The sequence below is a fragment of the Moschus berezovskii genome, chromosome 13, assembly GCF_049115385.1.
Source record: "Moschus berezovskii isolate FMDL1 chromosome 13, NW_MosBer_1.0, whole genome shotgun sequence".
Taxonomy (NCBI): domain Eukaryota; kingdom Metazoa; phylum Chordata; class Mammalia; order Artiodactyla; family Moschidae; genus Moschus; species Moschus berezovskii.
This window is the reverse complement of record NC_142472.1, coordinates 61,241,111-61,257,208: the sequence shown is the minus strand read 5'-3', so window position 1 is coordinate 61,257,208 and position 16,098 is coordinate 61,241,111. Positions and strand designations below refer to the sequence as shown.

General features: G+C 38.2%; 1 protein-coding gene across 3 annotated transcripts in view; it reads left to right on the top strand.

Annotated features, from left to right (window-relative positions):
• DCLK1 (doublecortin like kinase 1) overlaps nucleotides 1-16,098 on the top strand; it is a 366,070-nt gene that overhangs the window by 279,327 nt on the left and 70,645 nt on the right. For 2 of the 3 annotated variants that reach the window (XM_055426249.2, XM_055426248.2), the window contains exon 6: nucleotides 598-692. In XM_055426249.2, the coding sequence (XP_055282224.1) occupies nucleotides 598-692 (95 nt within the window). Of the gene's footprint in view, nucleotides 1-597; nucleotides 693-4,597; nucleotides 9,419-16,098 lie in introns of those variants that run through there. The other variant, XM_088842724.1, reaches the window with a different exon arrangement.

Here is a 16,098-nt window from a genome sequence, read left to right as displayed (position 1 = left end):
AAAAGGGAAAAAAAACAGTTTTATCTTCAACAAAAGGACAAACTAACTGTGAGGAGTTTCTGAGTGTCTGTGCCAGTTAACTTCGTCCTGCTGGAGTCAGGTCCTTCCAAGTTAGGCTGGGGGATGTACAGGGCGCAAGTGGATGAAGGAATTTAACTAGAATTGAGTTCTTAATTCTGAAAAAGACAGCAATCTGCTTTCACAAGTCACTGGGAATATCGCTTACGAGCTATGCTAATACTTACTCCCACTGGCTTGTACTAGGAAGCTAAACTAAAGAATTAAGCATGAATTCCATTGAAAAATGTCTCAGAACCACATGCCTAAGATCTCTGTGGGCACAGTTAAAAGCATGATTAATAAATCATCAGAAAAGTTGTAACCTGCTGCTATATTTAACACAGGATTCACAAAACAAGTGAATTTCTGAAGAAGGTTTCTCCCTGAAGCTAGTGCTCAGGACTGTAGATAAAAAAGGTGTCTGGAATTTTAGCAGATGTCCCTCTTTAATTGTTTGTTGCTCTGTGAAGCCGATTTGTCAGGAGAATTCTTTAATAAGCCATTTTTTTCTCTCTCCGTGATTCTCTGTGTTTCCAGTTAATGGAACCCCGGGTAGTCAGCTCTCTACTCCGCGCTCGGGCAAGTCTCCCAGCCCATCACCCACCAGCCCCGGAAGCCTGCGGAAGCAGAGGGTAAGAGAATAAGCCAGCTCCTTGTTTAAGACCTGTCCATATCTTGCTGCAGATGGCACGGTGCCAGCAAACAGCCCTCTCAAGTTAGGGCTGCTTGTCTCTAAGGAGGGCAGGAGGTGACCAACAGTGGGTCACTAGTTTTGGCTCTGGTTTCTCTTAGCTAGGACTTGGGACCTTAAGGTTTCCGGTAAAACTTGTCCCGATCTTCATTCCAAGAAGAATAGACAGTTGCTGCTTCACTTTTGAACACCTTTCTCTTTTTGTCTGGAACACACAAAGATTTTAATGGCACTGGTTTGTAAACTTCGTGGGCTGTAAGGATTTTCACTGGAGGCCTGATCGCTGGTTACCAGCCTTCCTTAAGAAGGGAAAGTGCCTGGTTTGGAGAGGTGGGCGGGCCCTGGCGGGACTTGCTTTATGGCAGAGGATGGTGATCCAGAGCCGCTGAGGGTCTATGCTGCACAGATGGGTACGTGTGACCTGTGTTTCTGTGAATGAAACCCACACCGAGCACCTTCTCTTTCATCACCACCTGCACGTTTCTTGTAGCTTCTTGTGTAATAATGGAGACGTTGATTGAGTTTGGAGATCAGAGTCAAAAGCTACCAGAAATGGTGTTAGTTTCTCCATTGCTAAGGGAGAGGCTGGGCGTTAACTCTTCTTTCTGGATGGGAGAGCTGCTGTTTGGATCCACTCACAACCTGATTTATCCTTTCCAGTAGGATTGAGGCAAGAATAAAAGTAGTGGGTTGGGGAGTAGGCAGATTGTACAGTAGAGGCAACAGGGGCCTTTCCGCGTCCTTATTTCACAGGCGAGCTGGGGAGGGATGTGTGCTGATAGGCACTCTGAGGATGCTGTTCCCTGAACATTTTAACAAGTGAGGGCTCCTTGACAACTTTTGAACTCAAACCTGGATCCTTGAATTTGGTCTCTTGTCCTGTGTGCTTTAAAATGAGACTTCTACGTTCCATACATTCCAAGAGGTAAGCACCCCTTTGCAAGCCTCCTGCCAAGGTTGTGTTCACACACCACCCTCTAAAGTGGTGGGCAGGGGCCTTGAGTCAAGCCCTAATCCATTTGGAGCCTGGCCCACCAACATAGCAAGTTGTATCATCCTGCTCCACTGAACCTCCCCGAATATCAGGTCCACCTTGTTTAGATGATCCAGTGAGGCCTGGAGCTGGGCGCCAGTTCCTCTACTAAATGGCTGTGTTATCGTAGGTAAGTCTGCGGTCCTCTCCAGGCCCCAGTCAAAAAACAAAACAAAATACTGTTTCCAGATAGAAGACGCTATCATTCTACTCCAGTTCCATCTGAGTGCTATTCCTATGCTTTCTTCTTGGTCGCAGTATAATTTGGCATTTTAAAGTATAGAAATCATTATTGACCTACTTAGAAGAAGAAAGGTCCAGATTCATTTAATCTCCCAGATGTCTGTGGTTGAGTGGAGGAAGAGGTAATGAGTGGTTCTTTTCTCATAAATGTTCCCCAGCGAGGCCCCCGTCTATAGGGGCAAGTCATTAGAAATAGGACAGGGACTTACTTCCCTGGTGGTCCAGTGGTTAAGACTGTGAACCCAATGCAGGGAGCATGGGTTTGATGCCTGGATGGGGAACTAAGATCCTGTATGCCCCACAGCAAGGCCAAAAAATAAAAGTAAACTTCTAATTTAAAAAACAATAGGTCAGATGGGGCCCTCTTGCATAGAACAGTCTCTCTTTTGAAGTGCATACTGTGGAGAGTACACCTGGCATTGAAATCTGTCATCATCCTCTGGACTAATTACATTAGATTCAGGATTCAGCTCGTGCTTAGTTGTCGAGGTTAGATTAGAGTGTTTGAGACTCCCTGCCAGCAACCTGAGCGTCTCTCCTGCTGGCTATGTGGAAGAGACTTCCATCTTGGGGACATAAAACGCTTGGCACAGCTGTCCATTTGTTGGCAAATGAGGTTAGAATGTGCTGCTTCTTCCCTCTGTACTCCCTACTTCACTATGACTGTGTCCAACTGAGGCAGAAAATTTCCATCCAGCTCCAAGCAGCTGTGTGGCCGGTGGCTTATGTAATTAACACTGCCAGCGCTTGGGAAGTAATTATAAGGGCTGGTCCTCTTAGAGAGTCTTCATTTTGTCATTTAAGCTACCAGCACCAGCCCCGTACTTGAGAGGGAAAAAACAGTCCTGTTTGTTTTAAGGAGACAAAGGTTTATCATCATCTGAAAACAGTTATTAAGCACATGTTGTGAGCAGAGCACGAGATACTTTAGAGATGGTTCAGTTTCCAGGCTTTTGAATTTAGGCCATAAATGAACATCCTCCATCCATGTACCATGTCAACGAGTGGAAACATTCCCAGCTGCTTTAGTGAGAGGAGCTTTCATCTTGGTGTGGAGGCAACTACATCAAATAATCCCTTCCAGTTAAAATGAGTCTAGAATATCCCCAAAAACCTATCCTGTTTCAAATTTGGTTAATATTCTTCTCAAATGGTTGGCTGTACTCCTATGCAGGAAATACTGAAATAAGTGAAAGATGGCAAGTGCTAAAAGAAGACACTTCAAAGAATAAATATAACTCTTTTTATTGCAAATTGGAAAACAGTAGCTACTTCTATTTTTCCTTCTGTGTTGCCTAGCAACATGGCCAGGAAAATGAGTTGGCTGCTTTTCTTGCCAACACACACACACACACACACACACACACACACTCACACACACTCACACACACTCTCACACTTCCTACCTCATTTTGAAACACAAGAATGTAATTTGCTTTTTTTTAAGAATTATTGAGACATTTGACTGCTTTTTCACAAGTAAAAAAACCTATATTTTTATTTATAGCATTTATGATGGTATAATCAGCTTTTTTTCCTTCCCTTAAAATTATATTTTGTTACCTCCTTCTGTATTTTAGAATAATCCTATACAATAGGCATCTGCACACCATATACTTTTCTTGATGAAAACCCTGATGGCAGTGTACCAAGTAACTGTCCTATTTTTCCTAAACACTGTCATTTAAATTGCTGTGTAGAAGTGTTTGGTCACAGAAGCAGATCCTGGAGGATCTCTTCTATCCATGAACTTTCTGGGGACTCATTCCTTAATACATCAGGAAGAAACGTGTTACACTGTGTAGGTCGAATGAAGCTCCCCATTATACTCCCACATGGCTGACTTTTGTAGATTATCTGATCAGTCAGATGATGTGAGGAGTGGGTGGTTCAAATTAGAAAGGAAGCCAGGATTCTAGACACTCTTTGCAGATATGAGCTGGTTGCCTGGCGACCAGCAGAAGGATCTTGTAGCAGAAGGAGGCGGAGGGAAGAACAGGGGAGGTGATGGGTGAGCCTCTGGGTAACCGGGAGGAACTTTGGGAAGGGAGTGAGGAGGTCCAGTTCGCATTCTCTCTGTCTTCCAAACATATTGTTTTGAAAACGCAGTGTTTATTGGGTGTATGCAGTACACAAATGCAACCCTTGGGTTGCCGCTGTGGGACTGGAATTAGCTGAATGCCCGCTGGAGCTCCTAATAAATTACTGTGTGAGGTAAGCATGTTACTCTTCTTCCCAGAATGGGATGGAAGTGTTTGAGGAAGAATTGCCTTGACACATGGTAGCAGGTTGGCATTGACAGACCTCAGGGGCTATAGAATTCAACTGGACAGAAAGGAAGGCGAAAGCTCATGAGCAACTCAAGCCAAGAAGGCAAAATAGCATCCTTTTCATCTGTTTAGATGGCTTCTCAGTTATGCTGTTTCCTCTTATCCAAATGTGGTGACTTTAGAAGGTCTAACGACATTAGAAACCAAGGATGCCCATTCGGTGTTGCTCCACTCCTAAGAGAGCCACAGGGCACCTAAGCAACCCAAGTAAATGAATCTGTACCGCCCTTCATCTTACAGGACCTGTATCGCCCCCTCTCTTCGGATGATTTGGATTCAGTAGGAGACTCAGTGTAAAAGAGACAATGGAGCAGTGTATATGGTTTGTGGTTGGGTGAAGGTTTCACGTTTCCTAAGCAAAAATCTAACAGCGAAATGCACAAAAGAGTTTTGCATACCTTGAAATGATAAGCCCCAAATCATATAAAAGGAAATATCCAGGCATTTCATATTAATCCTTGAAGGAGATTTTTTTTTTCCTATTGAGACTGAACACAAATGGGCTCAATTGGTGAGGTTTTTGTGCCAGACCTGGCTCTAGATGAATTTCATATATGGGCCCAATCTTAGTGTCAGAACACACTAATGGTGTAGCAAGACAGAGTCATAATTTCTTTAGATGGGGTTTTCTTTTTAATCAGAAGTAGACATGTAGATACAATTTTTCTATACCTTTCTGTGCAGATTTTCTGGCCAAGCAGGAAAATGGCCCTAAGCAGACATTTTCTTCTAAAGTGATATAGTCGTCTTAAAATTTGGATTGCTGATTTTTAAAGTACTTTTATTGCAAATTAATAAAAGTATTCAATTAGAGTTCTTTTTCTTCCTAGACAATATTCAGAGTTACTTATCGTACTCCTCATCTGTGAATTAACATATGAGGAGAAATAGTCATGTGAAATATACAACTCATGAAGACTTACATTAAGCATTAGGAACTTTATTTCTGTTGTTAAAAGTAAATTTTACTCTTTATACTTATCTTTCATTGAAAACAGCATAAGCATAGATTAAACATGAAGAACTTGTTTAATGGCATTACTATAAATTATATAATTCCTCCTTACAATCATTATGCAATTTTTCAAATGTATAAAGGCTGAAGTTAGGAAACTTTCTTTTTTTTTTTTTACATACAGACCTAAAAAAAATGTGCCTGGACTTCTTCCAAAAAAACAATTTGAAAAGCAAAAATTCTTTCAAACAGTACTAAATCAGGTCCCAAATAGCCAAATCTCTGTTCTGATACATTCTGGATCTTACAGGTGTTTTGGAAATTTTCATATGCAAAACTCCTTCGTGTTAAACTAAGTCTATGATTATAACCCATTGTTAAGCATTAACCTACTAATTCTGCTTTCCTAGTCCTCTATTTAAAAATTTTATAGTCAGCTTTGCCTAAACATAAAACAATTATTTTTAAAGCTGAATGTTAAGAATGAATTTAATGTGTATGGTCTGTTGTATTTAAGCCATGCCCTAGTGATCATTTAGTTTTACTAGTTCAGACACTAACGATTTAAGACTTGTGTAGCATGGTTTTGCTATTTCACAGGCTTGACATATCTCAGTAGGTGATAAATTCACAATGAATGATGCCATTTGGAGGTTTGCACTTGTTTTTTCCCCAAAATTTTTACTTGAAAATTGAATTTAAAAACAAAATGTTTGATTCAAGATGGAGAGAAATTCAGTTGTCATATAATGTTTTAAATGTTATCAATTTATCTCCTTGATAAATTGCTCAACTATCAAATTTTACCATCTGGTTTATAGTTACATATGCTACTATCTCACTTTCCAAGTGAATAAAATATTCCAACCATAAGAATAACAATATTTTTTTAAAAATCCAGACAACCTAACAGCATTTGAAAATTTAGCCTTATAGTAATTAGTGCCTTATTATCCTGTCTGTTGGAGAGAAAGACACTTCTCTGGCAGGTTATTTGAGAACCACAAGCTGAACCATTCCATCTTGAAAGAACAGTTCATAATAATACCTGTTCCAGACTTCAGGTTTTAAAACTGTTTCCAATAGAAATTGTGAACAGAGTCCTGCTGAGATCAAAAGACTGCTTTGTTTTAGCTGAAACCGTAAACATCTGTGAGGTTGCCTGTGCTGGTGTCTGTTCTAGTTATGTCTTCGTAAAATGCATTACTTAATACAGTTGAGTCCATAAAAGATTAGTATGTATTTGACTGAACTGTCAAAAATGAAAAGAAAGTAGTGGAACAGTTACCTTAAATCTGGTGGGGGTCAGATAGTCCAGAACAAAAATAAATTCTAGTAATTTTAACTTCCCTGAACTGTCAATCTTTTGGACAGCTACTGCTTAGAAAGGTCCAATAAACGCTATTTGTTCTGGGTAAGTGGCAGATATCGCCAACTGATATGAAGCCCAGGGCTTTGTTTAGACACGGCAAAAAGGAACTGGACTTGTGCTAATTGCCGATAGATAGCATGGCCAACTTTCCATTCAAGCGGTTCTGAGGGAAATGCTATTCCACAGCATTTAATCTTTTGAACATATGACTTTTATTAAAGGACTGTTCAGAGGCAATATATATCATTTACTTTTTGAAACTAAAATCCCTCAGAGATTGAAACAGCACACCATTTATAGACTTTGAGATCTCTTTCTATGCAGAGCATAATTCCATTATACTAAAGTAAAAATATATATTAAAAAATCCTTAGCATTAAACTAGAAGTTTTCAGTTTTTTGGTGGAACTGAATTGATGATTTATAGGCACTTAAGATTTACTTACTTACAGAATTCTTTTTAGAATATTAGACACTGAATTTTTAAATTGTTCTCCTGGGCAGAAGAGACCTCCAGGAAAAGCAATGCATTTTTGTCCTTATGGTAAACCTGAAATGTTCTGTGAAGACACTGCGTTCTAGGTAACAGTTTGATACTTTTTTACATTTGCACTTATTTTTTTTCCTTTAGTCATCATAGAGAACAATGTAATAAATATACTCTTGCTTTTAGCCTTTTAGAAAGGCAAATCCTAATCATTTATCAAGTATAAACTTCATTGTGAACTCAAAAGACTGGTTCTGAAAGCCACATGGTTTGTTTCTTCTTTGTCTTGCTTAATTAATTAGGTGGGGGTGGGATGGGGCAGAAATTCCCATGTTTTCATACTGTCCTAGACTTTTCAGAAGTATCAGGTCCACCCATTTACACACACCCCTGTGTTCTTAAATTGGCTCATCTAAATATTTTAAAAAATCAGGTATCTTCTAAAAATATTTTGAACCAGCATTCAATTGCCATATGGGTTCGCTGTGTTAACCAGCAGAGGTTTTGGTTACATCCAATGTAAATCTATACATGAATTTTTTTTTCATTTAAAAACAATGAAATCTAAAAGCCACATTTCTTAAAACAAATAAATTAATATATAGAATAATATCCTTGAAAACTAATTCCATCCATTTTAGCTATCGAACTACTAAATTTTTCCTATGTGGCATATATCTCCGCGGGTGTGTAGGTATTCGTATGCATTTGCAAGGGTCAGTGTGTATATGGGTGTGCTTATTGTGTGTATTTATAGACCATGAATAGTAAAGTACGGTACTTGTGACACAGCCTTGTAAGTTACTGGCTCTTGTGGAATTGTATGTAAAACCTTTGAGTCATAAATCATTACACATGACATATTAATTGGGGCATGTTTAAGTTCAAAGGTAGTTTGCTAAACTAGTATGGCAAAATGGTTTCAAATAATAGGCCGATGTACTGATTTAAACAATTTGGTAAACAAAAAATTTCAAATTCAGACAAATTCGGTGTTCTATAAACTATTAAATATAAACATTCATTAATGCTTATATTGTTAGTCAACTATTAAAGTGATTATATATTATCACTGATGTTTCTCTAATATGTATGATATGTGGCAGTTGTCAATCAATATTCATTTAAAAAGCTGATTTATAGGGTTGTGAGTGGCTGGTATTGTACTGAAACATGAATAGAAGAAAATCCAAACTATATTTGATTTGAACTAAGTTTCATAACAAGCCAGATAACCTATAAGGCAGTTCTGTATGTTCTTTCAAACATGATTCAAAGCTGTTGATGTATTTTCAGTAGTAATCTTACTATACTTTCCATGTGTGTATATATCTATATAAATATATGCACACTTGAAACTGTTAGCCGAGTGAATATACTATATATGCATACATTGTCTATTTATGCATATTTGTATTAGTGTGATTAGCATCTCTAATTGTGCATGTCAGTAACAACAGTATCCCACAGAAATGTAGTGTGAAAATTAGAGATATACTGAATTCAATATACCAGTTGCCTGATGCAGTTTGTTATACTGTCAGCTGAAAAATACTTGTAATTTTGGACCTGTAACGCATGTGGAAAAGATAGGAAATCTGAAGCCCTAGCTATAATTTTTCAGGGTGCATGATATATAGTGTCTTTAAAATGTGGTTCGTTTTAGTAAAGATGATGGATAAATTCCAAGATAGTATAAATGATGCATGTAATACATGGGTGTTTATATTATATATGGCCACAAAATGGTTTTGAAGCTAGGGTAGAAGGTATCTGAATGGTCACAGACAAAGAACTATGAAATTTAATTTTCTTGTGATTTTTCTTTGAGTTTATATTAATTAACAAGCAAGGAATTGAGTTTATTCTCAGGACATTTAACTTCAAAATACACTATGAATGTTGCAAATTTGGATAAAATTTTTATAAAGAGGTTGATGAATTTCCTGCTTACATTTTGAGTTGCCTGCATATGTATTCTCTTAAAAAAGAACATTTGGTGTTAAAATGTTTTAAACAGCAACAGGTTTTAAAAATTCGTCAGTTGAGGCCATCAGCAGGGTTTTATAGAGTGAAATGATGAAATGTTTCATTGAACTACCCGATTTTGAAAGTTCCATCACTGTGCTGTGGTTTCATTGTAAAATGTTGTACTTTGTGTTTCACACTGGGCCATGTTATTCCTCTCAAAGTTAATGTTGTTACGCTTACCCCTTAGAATAACTATATAATAAACAGGAAAAACTGCCTGTGTTGTTCAGTGACTTTCTTTCAGAAAACTTGGTAAGTAGACACTGAAAATGAAATGACTGTGTGGAGTGAGGCTTACCTTCATTTTCGTATTGATGGTGTTTTGTGACGTGATTAGCGTCAGCAGGTGAGACTCAAGATACAGCAGAATGATAGTGCGTGACATCCAAGTATCAAATACTGACAGTAACAGCGACATAAGACTATCTGGCGAAGAACTCTGTTTTACTTGGTTATAGCAAAATCATTCCTTTCCTCTCAGGTTTGCCTTAAGAGCAAATATATCAAACAAATTGGCAACTGTTTCTTTTGAAAAAAAAATTTTTTTAAATATACTTTCTCCTAGGTATGAAGGCATTTTTCCCAAGGTTGCCTAATTTGCAGGGGGAAAAATGTGTATGTGTATATAGGTACATGTGTGTGAAAGTTATTTTAAAAGCACCAAATGATATTATATATTTATATAATATAAAAATTAAATAACTATAATAAATATAAAATACTTGATTACCCAACTTTAATATAGAATTAAAACCAATAATATATTTCATTCATAATATGATATTCTACTGACCTAGTTGGAAAAAATAATTTACATTAAAATTATTATAGAAGTATGAAATTCGATATAAGTTTTAAATCTAACACTTTTACTAGGTTCATTTTAACTCTGAAAGTATAATTTGCTTTAATTGGTTCTCTTTATTATTTCCATGAACACCAGATATAGTCAATGCTGAAAGCAGTAATTGGTACAACTGGAAGGAATGTTTGAAAGTGAAAATGAAATCACTCAGTTGTGTCCAACTCTCTGTGACCCCGTAGACTGTAGCCCACCAGGCTCCTCCATCCATGGGATTTTCCAGGCAAGAGTACTGGAGTGGGTTGCCATTTCCTTCTCCAGAGGCTCTTCCCGACCCAGGAATCGAACTTGGGTCTCCCACATTGTAGGCAGACGCTTTACTGTCTGAATCACCAGGGAAGTCCCACTTTCACTTTACAAATCTATAAAATTCCAAATTGTGCTTTACTTTCTGAGTATAGTTTATTTTTATTTTTCTGTTATCAATGAGTTTTTTATTTTTTTAAGTAATATTATTTATTATTATTTTCTTTTTTCTTTTTTTAAATTTTAATTGGAGGCTAATTACTTTACAATATTGTATTGGTTTTGCCATACATTGATATGAATCCGCCCGGGTGTACATGTGTTCCCCATCTTGAACCCCACTCCCAACTCCCTCCCCATCCCATCCCTCTGGGCCATCCCAGTGCACCAGCCCCGAGCATCCTGTATCATGCATCAAACCTGGACTGGCGATTCGTTTCACATATGATAATATACATGTTTCAGTGCCATTCTCCCCAATCATCCCACCCTCGCCCTCTCCCACAGAGTCCAAAAGACTGTTTTATACATCTGTGTCTCTTTTGCTGTGTCGCATGTAGGGCTATCATTACCATCTTTCTAAATTCCATATATATGCGTTAGTATACACTGTATTGGTGTTTTTGAACATAGAGTTTAAAATAAAATGGAGCACGTGCCTAAAAAAGTAGTGACTAGCTTCCTTCTTTACAGGCTGGGAATCCAAACTGAGGAGTAAATCATGGAGGGAATTATTTTATTGAGAGGATATAAACTAGATGGCTTCTTGGTCCCCCTTCAAACAATGATCTCACAGAGTGCACCTTCTAAGAGGAGACCTGGAGCCAGCCAAGCAGATGGCTGGGATTCAGAGTGTATAGATCCTGGCTCTAAGTGAGCATGATGACTAACAGCTAAACAATAGGGGCAAAGCAGACTGCTTGACAGAGTCCTAACTAAATACATTTATTTTTGATATCTTGACTCCCGTGGCTTCGCTATCATGGATATAATGCCAATATTCTCATTTTCTTTTTCTCTTCCTCTAAGTAAATCAATTTCATGAATAGCAGTTCTATAGTCTTTTAAAAACTTTGTTTATGATAATCTTTTGTATGTTTCACTGTTCATTCTGAGTTATGCACATGGTTGCCTGTGCCCTAAACGTTAGGTTTAAACATACTATGGAGAATGCAGACAAAGGAATTTGGGAAAAGAAATTTCTTTTGTGCCTTACTTCAAGTAATAGAGCCTTATTAATTATTGCATATTGATGTCATCAGCTTATTGTTCTTTACCCACTTGCAAAGTAAATGTATGATTTTTCTGTGTGCACACACAGTCCCTTGGGTCTCAAGCTCTCTACACCAAGATTATGCATTAATTTTGCTACATGAGGTCATCTTTAGAGAGTCTACAGACCTCAAGTCAGGATCACCAAGCCAATTATAAGAGTTTGTTAACTATTTGTTGGCTGTGTTTCCTTTATAAAATTGATCCAATTGATGTTTAAATTCTTATATTGCCATTTTAAAAAAAATTACCAAAATAATAACCATACGTCAAGACAAAATGTGAAATGGAAATAATGCAATTATTAAGACAGAGCTAAAGTTATCTTGTGAAATTTTTCTCCCTTGCTTACATCAGTCGGATCAATTGGATATTTCTGTAATCTTTATTTGGTGTGGACCCCAGCTGAGTAACACCAATAATATGAATACAAATGGCAGGAGTAACTCATACCGTTTATATTTGAAATGAAGTTTTTTATCACATAGTCATCAGATACATCTTGGTAAAATGTGGTTAGAACTGTTATGTCAGCTTTCTCACTTACTTCAAAAAGTGTGATATGTTCTCCATCTGTTATATGATCCCAAGCTAAATAGCTACACTTAGGATGTGTTCTTACTTAGGGCAGTGCTTTTATGAAGGTGTGCCATAAAAGCATCCAGGTGCCAGCAACCTGTCCACCTGGTTCCCATTAAATCTGCTTGGAGGTGATGACATTTCAAATGTCACAGTATCTCTTCGAGCAGCTAATTGCATTAAATTCTAAAATAACTATGTTTTTCACCATACACCATATGCCTTGGAATTACCAAACTGACTGAAGCAAACACAAAATCTTATTATCATGTATACTATAAAATGGTTTATGTTCTCTGAAAAAAAATTAGTAAATTGATTTCATTTATAAGCATGGCAAAATATAAGTAGACTCTTCAGCTCTATGTAGGTCATAAATAAAGACTGATTCATCTCATTGGGTTAATTCTAAAGAATATGAACTACACATTTCCCCTTTATTAGGTTCAAACTCCTTTAATCAGACTTAGGGCAATAATCAAAATGTTCACAGTCTGTCTAAGGTAGTATATTTAGGAGTAATAGCGAGGCTACTTAGAGGGCCATGATGTTACTGAATGGCTTCAACTGAGAGAGAGCAATATGTTAGGTAATAAGAATCCAGAAAATAACAGGCTGGAAGGATATGAATGTAATAAATTCGACATTAACATGAATAATTGAGAAGTCTTAGACTCGACCCAAAAGACTAACCTCTCAAATACAGAATATGGAGATCTGCCACGGTATAGGTTTAAAATTTATGTTGTTATCTATAAGCCAATGTGATCTTAAAGTGTATTGGTATTCTATTCACAGAGAAGAAAACACTACCCTTCTCTATTCTTTGTTGGTCAGGGCACACCTACAATATTTCATTTGCTTTGAGCACCAGCATTAACCAGAGATATTGACAAATAGAGGATCAAGGGGTCATGGGGTCCTGTCTTACGACAGATAACCAGAGAGGCTAGGATTATTGAAATTGAAAAAGAGAAGACACAGAAGGGGTTCAGTGGCTCTTTCCGTTTTGGAAGCCTCGTCCTATTGGGAAATGCACTGTACTGAGTGGCTGCAGAGGCGAGACTAGAATGACAAGTGGAAAATGTAAAGGGGCACCACTGGGACATAACTCACCTCATCACAGTTCGCGAGCCACCTCCGGAAATAACGGTTTCAGTACCGGAGCTGTTTGCACAGAGGCCATCTGACCACATGGCTGGGATTTTTACAGTGGGCATTTTGTCTCTCAATGGAAGTAGGGTAGAAGAGGTCATATTTAAGGTCCATTTCAGTCCCTAAAATTCTTGGAATCCATGAACGGTCATTGTCTTGGAAAGGTGTATAACGTTTAACGACCTTACTTCTTTGGGGAAAAGCAGAAGTAATGAGAAATTGAATACATTTATTTTACTGTATTTGAGCATAGTGAATGAAATGAGAACTTTCCACTTTTAGAGTAACGTATTTGTAATTAAATGTTCTCTTACAATTGTTTGTTACCTTCAGATAGCCTGAAATTTGAAATGACCTGTAGTACATTTTGAAAAGTAAAGTTGAAAATAAGCAATTTTAAGCATAATCAGACTTGTGTTAACCCTACTTCTTTTTTTAAACCAGAGCCTAAAACCTTGAGGGGTTTTGTTCATAAGGCAGAGAAAAACACAGCTGGTACTGTAGTAAACATTCAGGGCATCAGACAATTGGTGGCACTGTTGAAAATGTGATTAGTTGATAAGGCAGTTTAGTGAATAATATCCAGCAAGTTTATTAAACATTACAGTTTAAAAGAATGCTGTCATATTATTTGGGTGAGTGTTCTTTGTTGAGTGTCTGGTGTTCTTATTAAAAGAACAAAATTTTGGAATTGAGTCCATAAGTTGTAGGCATCTTTGCTAGGAAATACGCTACTAGTCTATTAATTTGAAGCTTGATTCTGAAAGAATGTGTCTTTGTATTCTAAAACACCATATGACAGGACAGCACCTGCCACCCCAAACCACAATGTGTCTGCATTATTAAACACCATTTGTGATGCTGCTGGAAGAAATTCAAGGATTGAAAGGCTCAGAAGAGAAAGTCTACACTGTAAACATTTCTTTACTGTTTTTCTGCTTGGAACAGGATTATGTCTGCGGCAAAAGCAGTGACCCCAGGGATAAAAGATCTCCCTGTTCTGGAAAACATACACCTTCCCCTCAAATGTGGTAGCGCTAATGTTTCTTTTCTCCAGACCTTGACCTTGTAAATCTGCCTTGTTTCAGCCTCCTATTCCAATACTGTAAACACAAGATTTTCACAAACATGTTCATAAAAGAGCACGCTCAGAGCCTCATACATTCACAGTGCCTTCGACAGAGTTGGCTGTGGCTACAGTTAGTGTCACAGCCAACTGACAGGGTCACAATCTGAATCCCTCTTTCTGACCTGGCATAGGACAAACGGGTGCTGCTGGCCACAAGGGGAGGTTGAGTGAGAGAGGACGAAAACAGCCCAAGTCACCAGGCTAGGCTGATGGATGGGGGATTCTTACAATACTGGAAAATAAAGGGCACACGACACAGACTACCACCAAACTTCTAGAATAATCACAAAACTTCTAGACTAACCAGCAAACTTCTAGAGTAAGTCTTACGAGGAAGCAGGTGTGTCACGGCTGTGAGTTTAACTTCTGTCCCCCTATGGCAGCTGTCAGCTTTGATGAACTTGTCCCATGGAACGTGGTCATCTTAACACACCCCGGGGAATGCTGTGCAGTTTACCCAAATGGCCCCGCAGTGACTGAAGTAGCATTTTCCCAATTATATTCATCCTTTGGGTGAAAACTAAAGTCTCTGAATTTCCTGTGCAAGGTGCTGTTGGGCACAGTGACTGTATGTGAAACTCTTCCTTCCGACTTTGTGCACACTTAAGGCTGAATGGCATGGGGAGGAGGTTGAAGGGAGACAGGTAAGCAGAGGAAAATTAGGTCAACATTGCTCCTCGCCACTTCTTCATTATTAATTCAACTACAGATTCTCTCTCCCTTCTCTCTGCTCCACAGACAGCCGGCACCCTGAGCCAATGCCGCCCCCTCACCGCCTCCTGGCTCCCATCAGGCCAACCAAGTGGATAAACCCAGGCAAACAGAAGGAGGATCTTTTAGGACAAGCTGTGTTCATTATTTAGAAACAGCATCGATATATGCACCTTGTTTTCTCAAGGAATAGATGCAGAGATGGAAACATTCATTGTTAAAATACTGCCTCGTAGCTGATAGTATTAAATATTTGGTATTGTTTTGTCCTCAGAGCTTTATACCCTGTAAAAGGGCAGAGCAACCCATTCCAGTATTCTTGCCTGGAGAATCCCATGGACAGAGGAGCCTGGTGGGCTACATCCATGGGGTAGCAAGGAGTCACACACGACTGAAGCGACTTAGCACATGCACTGATCTTTATAATATAGTTATTACCTTATTTGCTCTCACAAATCTTGAGTACAAACACACCCAAAATGAATCACAAGGCTTAGGCTGTTAGTTTCATCTTTGCCTCAGGAAGAAAAGTAGTTATAATAAGTAAATGTTTCTTGTTACATAACATTTACTATATCAATGACTTGCTTAGTGCTTATGTCTTTATCACAAAGTGGAATTAACAAACCTACTCTTTAATCTTTCCCCAAGGATGTGGCAAAGCTGTATATTTTTTAAAAGGATATTCCATAAAAATCAAACTGAAGAAAAATTGTTTCTATGGTAAGAATAAAAAAGATCAGAGTGACCACTTGTAAGAAACCTGTTTGCAGATAGACTATGGAAGAGTGAGGTGACACCTCAAATCTGCCAAGCCTAAACAGAGAGCAAAAGGATGTTCATTTTGAGAAAATGGAATGAAAGTCATGGAATGTCCAAATCAACAAGGATGAGCCTGGCACCGTTAACACCACACCCATCATTGGTTAAGAAGCTGGTGGG